The sequence below is a fragment of the Gopherus evgoodei genome, unplaced genomic scaffold (assembly GCF_007399415.2).
Source record: "Gopherus evgoodei ecotype Sinaloan lineage unplaced genomic scaffold, rGopEvg1_v1.p scaffold_31_arrow_ctg1, whole genome shotgun sequence".
Lineage (NCBI taxonomy): Eukaryota > Metazoa > Chordata > Testudines > Testudinidae > Gopherus > Gopherus evgoodei.
In genome coordinates this window covers 5,826,629-5,836,456 of record NW_022059983.1, presented here as the reverse complement: position 1 = coordinate 5,836,456, position 9,828 = coordinate 5,826,629, and the positions used below count along the sequence as shown (strand labels likewise).

Genomic DNA, 9,828 nt, shown 5'->3' with positions numbered 1-9,828 from the left:
GGGAATGGATGGATTTTTCTATATTTGCATGGAGAAAGAATTCTATTTGCTGGACCCATAACTTCTTCTTGATCCCCAAATTACTCTTTTAGCAAGTGAATTTTTTTTTGCCTTAGTCAAAGAAGAGCCATGGGAATGATTACGCAAATAGAAAACCTGACTCAGAGGAGGTCACAAGGAGCCTCATCTATTTACCTTAACAAAGAAAAACTGAAGGTTTGACTTGATCTCATTCAGTCTGTAAGTACATAGGTGGGGAACAAATATTTAACAGATGGCTCTTCAGTCTAGCAGAGGAAGGTCTAGAACACTTTAACCTGTCTTGTCATTCAATGACAGACCTGCAAGTGGCAATTTAGCAACAGAAAAGCTTCAGAAACAGACTCCAATGAGAAACTGCTGAGCTGGAATTGATATGCAAACAAGATACAATCAATTAAGGCTTGAATAGGGACTGGGAATGGCTAAGCCATTATACACATTGAATCTATCTCCCCTTGTAAGTATTCTCACAGTTCTTATCAAACTGTCTGTACTGGGCTATCTTGATTATCACTTCAAAAGTTTTTTTCTCTTACTTAATTGGCCTCTCAGAGTCGGTAAGACAACTCCCACCTTTTCCTGCTCTCTGTATGTGTGTGTATATATATATATATATATATATATATATGTGTGTGTGTGTCTCCTCAATATATGTTCCATTCTATGCATCTGAAGAAGTGAGCTGTAGCCCACGAAAGCTTATGCTCAAATAAATGTGTTAGTCTCTAAGGTGCCACAAGGACTCCTGTTCTTGATCCAGTGAACAGAAGTTGAATCTAGACAAATTCGGCCTGGAAATGAGGTGTAAATTTGTAACGATCAGAGTAATTGACCATTGGAACAATTTCCCAAGGGTCCTGGTGGATTCTCCATCACTGGAATTTTAAGTCAAGCAGGGATGTCTTTCTAAAAGCTCTGCTCTAGGAATGATTTGGAGGCAGTTCTCTGGCCTGTGTGATCTTGGAGGTCCGAAGAGATGATCCTTCCCAGCCTCAGAATCTGTGAATCATTTTAATGAAATATATAGATTTTTGGCTTTGTTCATTTTTAGATCATTTTGGAGCAGTTGGCTCTTTATGGTCTGTCCTTTTCTGTGTCTGTGTCATTATTTTTCTCATTGTGTCATCTTATTCTCTATTCCTTTCTTAATAATTCCCAACAGATTGTTCACTTTTTTGACGGCCACTGAACATTGAGTGGATGTTTTCAGAGAACTATCCACAATGACTCCAAGATCTCTTTCTTGAGTGGTAACAGCTAATTTAGAGCACATACTTTTATATGTATAGTTGGGATTAGGGTTTCCAATGTGCATTACTTTGCATTTATCAACACTGTATTTCATCTGCCATTTTGTTGCCCAGTCATCTAGTTTTGTGACTGGGTGACTGGGCAACAAATGGACACAAATCTGACATCAGGAATCCTAACATTCAAAAACCAGTAGGAGAACACTTCAACCTCTCTAACCACTCACTGACAGACTTGAAGGTGGCAATTTTGCAACAAAAAAACTTCAAAAACAGACTCCAAAGAGAGACTGCTGATTTTGAATTAATATGCAAATTAGATACAATTAAGTTAGGCTTAAACAGAGACTGGGAATGGTTGGGTCATTACACTAATTGAATCTATTTCCTTATGTTAAGTTCTCCTCCCACCTTCTATGGGTCATCTCAATTATCACTTCAAAAGTTTTTTTTCTCCTGCTGACGATAGCTCATCTCAATTGATTTGACTCTTCCTGTTGGTGTCCATACTTCCACCTTTTCATGTTCTTTGTATGTACAAATATCTCCTGTCTGTGTGCTCCATTCTATGCATCCGAAGAAGTGAGCTGTAGCTCATGAAAGCTCATGCTGAAATAAATTTGTTAGTCTCTAAGGTGCCACAAGTACTCCTGTTCTTTTTTCCAGTTCTGTGAGTCAACTTTGTAACCCCTCACAGCCCTCTTTGGACTTAACTATCTTGAGTAGATTTGTATCATCTGAAAATTTTGCCACCTCACTGTTTACCCCTTTTTCCAGATTGTTTATGTTGGACAGCACTGGTCCCAGTACAGACTCCAGGGAGACACTGCAATTTACCTGTCTTCATTCTGAAAACTGACCATTTATTCCTACCTTTCTTTTCCTATCTTTTAACTAGTTACTGATCCATTGGAGGACTTCCCCCCTTATCTCAGGACAGTTTGCTTTGCTTAAGAGCCTTTGGTGAGGCACCTTGTCAAAGGTCTTCTGAAAGTCCAAGTACACTATATCCACTGCATCACCCTTGTCCATATCCTTTTTGATGCCCTTCAAGTATTCTAGTTGATTGGTGACGCGTGATTTTCCTCTAAAAAACACATGTTGATTACCACCAACAAATCATGTTCATCATTATGTCTAAGAATTTTCTTCTTTATTGTCATTTCAATCAGTTTGCTTGGGACTAAAGTCAGAGTTACCAGCCTATTATTGTCAGGGTCATGTCTGGAGCCTCTTTTAAAAATTGGTGTCACATTAGCTATCCTCCAGTCATCTGGTACAGAAACTTATTGAAGTGATAGGTTGCATACCACAGCTAATAGTGCTGCAATTTCACATCTGAATTCCTTCAGAACTCTTGGGTGAATCCCATCTAGTCATGGTCCTTTATTACAATTTATTTTATCAATTTGTTCCAAAACCTCCTCTAATGACACCTCAATCTGGGACAGTTCCTCGGATTTGTCACCGAAAAGGAATTCATTTTCTTTCTCCCCAATGGCCTTATTGTCCTTGAGTGCTCCTTTTGCATCTCGATTGTCCAGTGTCCCGACTGGTTGTTCAGTAGCTTCCTGCTTCTGATGTACTTAGATATTTTTTTGCTATTCCTTTTCGAGTCCTTGGCCAGCTGTTCTTCAGATTCTCTGTTGGCCTCCCTAATTATATTTTTATACTTCTTTTGCCAGAGTTTATGCTCCTTCCTATTTTCCACAGTAGGATTTAACTTCCACTTTTTAAAGGATGTCCTTTTTGCTTCTCAAACCTTTTTTACTTAGTGGTTTACCCAGGGTGGCACTTTTATAGTTCTCTTACTATGTTTTTTAATTTGGGGGATACAGTTAAGTTGAGCCCCTATTATGGTGTCTTTAAAAAGTTCCCCTGCAGCTTGTGGCGATTTTCCTTTCGATGCTGTGCCTTTTCATTTCAATTTGCTAACTTCCTCATTTTTGTAACTTCCTCATTTTGAAGTTCTCTTTTCAGAAATTAAATGCTACCGTGGTGGGTTGCTGTCATGTTTCCCCCAGCAGAGGGATGTTAAGTTTAATGATATTATGGTCACTATTGCCAAGTGGCTCAGTTATAATCACCCTTTGGACCAGATCCTGTGATCCAAATCTAAATCAAGAATTGCCTCTCCTCTTGTGGGTTCCAGGACTAGCTGTTCCAAGAAGTAGTCACTTAAGCTGTCAAGAAACTTTATCTCTGCATCCCGTTCTGAAGTGACATGTACCCAGTCAACATGGGTACAGCTGAAATCCCCCATTATTACTGAGTTGTTTTTATTTTAATAGCCTCTCTACTCTCCCCAAACATTTCACAATCGCTATCACCATCCTGCTCAGGTGGTCGGTCATATATCCCTACTGCTATATTCTTATTATTCAAGCATGGGATTACTATCCATTGAGATTCTATGGTACAGTTTGGTTCATTTAAGATTTTTACTTCATTTGCCTCTACGCTTTCTTTCACAGAGAGTGCCACTCCCCCACCAGCACGACCTGTTCTGTCCTTCCAATATATTTTATACCCTGGTATTACGGTGTCCCATTGATTATCCTCATTCCACCAAGTTTCTGTGATGTCTGTTACATCAATATCCTCATATGAGGCACTCTAGTTCATCCATCTTATTATTTAGACTACTAGCATTTTTATATTAGAACTTAAATGTCACATTTTAGCTGTCTGCCATTACATGATGGAATTGAATTGACTTAGGCTTCTGCGGGAGAGGTTTTCAAAAGGTGCTTAACTCCTAACTTCAGTGGGAATTTGGCACCTAACTCCCTTAGCCACTTCTTAAAATCTAGTCCTGTCTCTTCATTGCCAATCCCAAACCTTCAAACCTCATGAGCCACCTCCTAAAAAAAAAAGAGATTAGTTTGAAAAGACATTTGGATTTTTCTTTTTTGGCTTATGATTTTTTCAGGGGCCATTTCAAGCTTTTCTCTGGAACCATGAAGGCTTCAAACTTACCTTAAAAAAAAGAAAAGAAAACTGAAATTCCTGCCTAATCATCTGATTCCAGGATCTGGGGCTTGGAAGAAAAGGAAAAGCATGGCAAATGCTGCAACCAAATTGTAAGAGTTGGCAACACTATAAAACTCCACCAAAAATTTCAGAAAACGAGAAATATCCAGCTCTGTTTGGAGACCAATGGAGTTCAGGATGTGTTTAAAATATTGGACACATTAAATAAAATGTGTGACTGTGGCACTCTGTACCTCAGAACAGCTCTCTGGAACCCCCATATTCACCCTGTCTCATCAATATGAACAATGTCTGCTTTGTGCGGTAGTGAGGAGGGCTTTAAACTAGGTTCACAGGGGGAAGGAGACCAAAGCCCTGAGGTAAGTGGGGAAATGGGATACCGGGAGGAAGCACGAGCAGGCGAGTGCAAAAGGGTGAGACACGGTTTGATTCAAATCCTGTTTAGTTTGTAGAACTCAGATTGCAAATTTCTTTTTATTTCTTGTGTAACCAACTGTGATCTCTACGCTGGCTGCTTCTAATCACTTAAAATCAGTCTGCAGTTAATAAACCTGTTTTATATTCTGCCTAAAACTGTGTGTTTGGTTGAAGTGCTGGGAAATCTCAGCTTGGTTTACACAGGCTGGTGTTTGTGCTTTCCACATTGGGGAGGTGCAGACTGGGAAATGATCTTACACTGTCCAGGTTTCTGACCAAGGCAGGATGGTTCATTTCTGGCGTGCAAGCCTGGGTAGCCAGGGGAATTGGCTGGAGCCTCCCTATTCTTGATTTGAGTGGTTGGCAGGTCATTCATGTAACTTGGCTGGGTGAGTCCCTGCCTGGGGATGGCTGTGGAAGTGCAGTGCCTGCCAGAGGTTTGTAGCTTGACACAGCATCACAATGTGAGAGGGACACCCCAGGTTGGTGAGACAGAGGACTCAGGTCCCACAGTCCAGGTTGCACGCCAGGCACCCGATCACAGTGGCTTTTTAAACCAGTGTCTCAATGAAGCCTTATATTCCTGGCCAAAATTCACGCAGGTTTCACCTTTTGCCACTTAACAGCCTTTCTCCAGCATCCAACCAATCCACAAGCCAGTCTTGGAGCAGATACAATGTCATGTGGCCCACATCTATCAAGCAAGAGATTCACCATCCACCTGCTACCTAGCAAGGCTTCTTCAGGATGGTCGAGGAGGTACTGGGTTGGAGGGCAGCAGGGTCCCACCCACTGAATCCCACCCGATCCAGTAGCATTTTCAGAGGCTCAGACTGGGTCTGGTGTGTCTCCAAGGTGTGAACGGGCTGAATTTTTGCAATGACGTGGCCAAAGCTCAGTTCCTGCTCTCAGGCTGTGGCTTCCCCAGATGTGGGCGACTGTCTCTGCAGACGAGATCTCAGAACTTTGGTCACGCGAGGCCTCAGAGCTGAGCTGAGCTGTTTGAAACTTGCACAGAGCTGGCCGCTTCGAAGGCTTTGCAGACTCAGCTTTGTGAGCATCTCCCATCCCCACTGATCTGCCCATTCAGTGCTCCCCACCCCTGCAAAGACAGCTACCTGTCCCCAGAGCTGGGTGGGGGGTGAGCTGCAGATGGCGTCTGTGTGTTGGGGGAATCAATTCTGAGATCCTGTGTCTGATTGCCCCAGGACATAAGTAAGAAAGTGGGATTAAACCTTCCAGGTTCAATGCTAGGGTGAAATCCACAATGCCCCCCACCCCAGATCTGTCTCTACCCCCCACACCCTATCCTGGATCCTCCCTGCCCCCACACCACTGCCTACAGCAGCCCCCCTCAGTTCCCTACCTGCCCCCCATAGCAGCCTCCCCATATCCCTGTCAGGTCCCCCACCCCATTGCCCAAAGCAGCCTCCTCAGATCTTTTCCTGACCCCCCTGCCCATACGTGCTGGACCCCATGGATTGAAGTGGTTCCCTTCGTATAGCAGTAGCTCTCAGCACCCCCACTATACAAATTTTTCCAGAATCCCTGACCCAACCCCACTCCCCACAGCAGCTCCTCCCCAATTCCTCCCTGTCACCTGTATAAAGAGCCCCCACACCCCACCCCAGAGGTGGTCACATCTCAGTGGGAAAAGACCCGACAGACAGTGGCTTCTCAACCTTCCCAGACTACTGTACCCCTTCCAGGAGTCTCATTTGTCTTGTGTACCCCCAAGTTTCTCCTCACTTAAAACCTATTTGATTACAAAATCAGACATAAAATTACGAGCGTCACAGCACACTAGTACTGACACATTGCTGGATATTTAATTTTACCATATAATTATAAAATAAGTCGATTGGACTATACACATTGTCCTTACATTTCAGTGGACAGGATATACAGCAACAAGTCATTGTGTGGAATTTTAGTTTGTACTGACCTGGGCAGAGTCCCAGCTGGGGTCTCTGATCCTGGGACCTCGCCCGGTGGAGTCGGCTGGATGTGGCTTTCTCAGCCCCAGCTCTCTGACGGTGACCCCGCCCGCCTGCCCCCGGATGTGGACAGCTGAATGCAGACACCTGGCTACGCCTCCACGCGGAGGTGGGAGAGCTTGAGGTTCATGTCACATCTGCAGGTAGCAGTGGGAGCCAGAGTCCTTCCAGTCTTTGCAGACGTGATCGGACCCGGTCACATCCTGTGATCTCCCCGCATTGTCCCCCCCATCCCCCAGATATACCCCCACATGAATGACTCCCTGCTCCTGGTTAAGCCAGTCTGGGTCAGCTGCAGGCATCGCGTTGGGGACCTGGGACAGGGGTTGACTCTGTGACGCTGCATCCCCCAAGACACAGGTAAGGAAATGAGGTAAATCCTCCATCTTCCTCACTGGATCTCATTCTCACCCTCCTCACCGCTGCCCACTGGATCTCCCCTCTTCCTGCTGCCCCCCTCCCCTCATCTGCTCTGGATAGAGCTGGTTGAAATTATATGTAGGTTCTGTTGTCAGAGGTCAGGGACCCTGTCACACTGGGTGCTGAACAGACCCCGACTAAGCTCAGGGGCCCATCACACCGGGCAGTGCACAGCCCCACAGGGAGAAACAGGCCTGGCCACAGTGAGGTCACACTCTGAAGTTAAACAGAGAAATGTTTGGAGGGGAAACTGAGTCATGGCATCATGCTCTGACTTGTCCAATCTACCCAAGCAGTTCAGTGGCAGAGTCTGAGATGCAGCCCAGGAGTTCTGACTCCACGTCTGTCCACTACAATGGACTCTTGCAATATCCTTCCTTTAAAGAAAAAATATTTTGAGTTGTTATAGGTCTCTTCTTTCTCTGTTTTTTTTATGGGGTGACTTTTCTGTTGTCATCCTTGTTTCCATAGGAGGGATCTTTTGGTGGGGATTTTCTCTGCTCCACTAACTCATCCCCGCAAAATGGCCTAAATTGCACAAAAACTGCACTTCAAAATAAAGTGTGTGCATGGGGAAGAATCACTTTCAAAAATTCCATTATTTGAAAAAAAGAAAATAAAAGGGGAAATGATCATTTGTTAACTTTTTTGGTTTTTTAAAGACAGGAATAACCAGCTCCTTCAGGAATTTAACAGCAAGAAGATTATTTGGGAATTTTAGTGAGGCATCACGGGACGGGGTGTCTGTCATATTGCTGTCTCTGCATCCAGGACACCCCACATGCCACTGTTCACACCCCCTTGACTAGAAATCTAACTTTTCAGCAAGAAGCAAATGTGGGTTTCTTTAAATATTTGGTTTGGTAAAAAAAATAGATATTATGTAAAAACAAAAAATGTTTGGGCAGAGAATAGACAGAACAAATCCTGCATATTGGCAGGGGTTTAGATGAGATGACCCTTGTGGTCCTTTCTAACCCTCTGCTCTATGCTTCTAAGGTCTTTGAACCATTGGTGCCATGGGCCTACAAGGATTTGATCCTATTTGAGTTCAGCTCAGGACCTAGGGACCTTATAAACTCTGAGGAAATTATAAACTCAGTGGCTGTCTCTCTCTGTCTGTGTCCTCTCCTGGAGCCCCTTTCATTGCTCTTCCTTCCTTTGCTCAGTAAAATGTCTGCGCTGCCTCCGCTGAACTCTGGGGAGAACAAGAGGATATTGTGACTTCAACTCTTCCAAGAATGGTGTTCCTGATTGTCTCTCTGGTACTTGGTGGCATGGTCTTCCTGGCCGAAGTGTCGTTGAACAGCTACATCCTCTTCGTTGCTGGATGCCGTGTGGAAAGGATGTCCAGCACCCTGTGGTTCCTGAACCAGGCTGTGGCCAATTTAATCTTCATCATTTTCCGGCCCTTCAGATTCATCTCCATCGTCATCCCGGATTTAGAGTGGGCCAAGAGGCTGAGCAGCACCACCACCTCCCTACCCATGTTCTCAAGCGCCTTCTTCCTCACCGCCCTCAGTGTCGATCACTGCATCCTCATGGCGCGCCCTGAGTGGGCCTGGAACCACCGCACACACACCGTGGCTTTCGGGGTGGTTCTGGGCACACGGGCCCTGTCACTTGGGTTCAGTTTGCGGTACAGTGATCTCTTGGAATCCCTGCTCTCACCTGCCAGCACCAGCATGAATGCCGGACTGGATGAAGGGAGGGTGAAGGCTGCTGTTGTGATTGAGTTCCTGGCTGGGTTTCTGATCTCATTAGTCTTGATCTTGATTCCAACCTTCTACCTCATTCTCGCTGCCAAGCTGAAAAGGAAGAGGCTGATCCAGTCCACCAAGCCATTCAAGATCCTTCTTGGCTTGATCCCGACCTTTTTCCTCTCCTGGCTGCCGCATCACGTCTTCTCCTTCCTGCTGATCTCACCTAAGTACACTCTGCCTCTCCTGGACATGGGAAAGGCTTTTGCTTGGGTCCTGACATATTTCAGCAACCGCCTCAACCCCATCTTCTACCTCACCATGGAGGAAGAGTTTCTGAAGTACCGGCAACGTGCACAAAACACCCAAACCATCGACAACTCAGGGCCAGAACCAGCTGAATAGGGGAATGGATGGAATTGTGGATATTTGCATGGAAAAAGAATTATATTCACTAGACCCATAACTTCCCTTTGACCTCAAAATTATCTTTTTCAGAAAGTTAATTTTTTGGCCTGACTCAAAGAAGAGCCACGAGAATGATTACAGGATTAGAAAACCTGCTTAGAGTGAAAAGAATGAGGAGTACTTTTGGCACCTTAGAGACTAACAAATTTATTCGGGCATAAGCTTCTGTGGGTTAAAACCCACTTCATCAGATGTATGGAGTGGAAAATACAGTAAGAAGATATATATACTTACATATATATAGAGAGAACATGAAAAATGGAGGTTGCCATACCAACTCTAACGAGACTAATCAATTAAGGGAGGCTATTGTCAACAGGAGAAAAACATGCTTTTGTAGTGATAATCAGGATGGCCCATTTCAAACAGTTGACAAGAAGGTGTGAGTAATAGTTGGGTAAAATTAGCATGAGGAAATAGTTTGGGGAATAGTCTTTAAAGTGCCACAAGGACTCCTTGTTCCCTTTGCTGATACAGATTAACATGGTTACTACTCTGAAATCTGCCTTAGAGCGAGAGTCTCAAGGAGCTCATCTATTT

At 44.4% G+C, this 9,828-nt stretch overlaps 1 protein-coding gene across 1 annotated transcript; it reads left to right on the top strand.

Moving 5' to 3' along the window:
- The first annotated feature begins 8,361 nt into the window (after positions 1-8,361).
- Positions 8,362-9,225, top strand: LOC115640428 (chemokine-like receptor 1). Its single transcript, XM_030543166.1, has one exon. It carries the CDS (start codon positions 8,362-8,364, stop codon positions 9,223-9,225), a length of 864 nt encoding a protein of 287 aa, XP_030399026.1.
- The last annotated feature ends 603 nt before the right edge of the window (positions 9,226-9,828 follow it).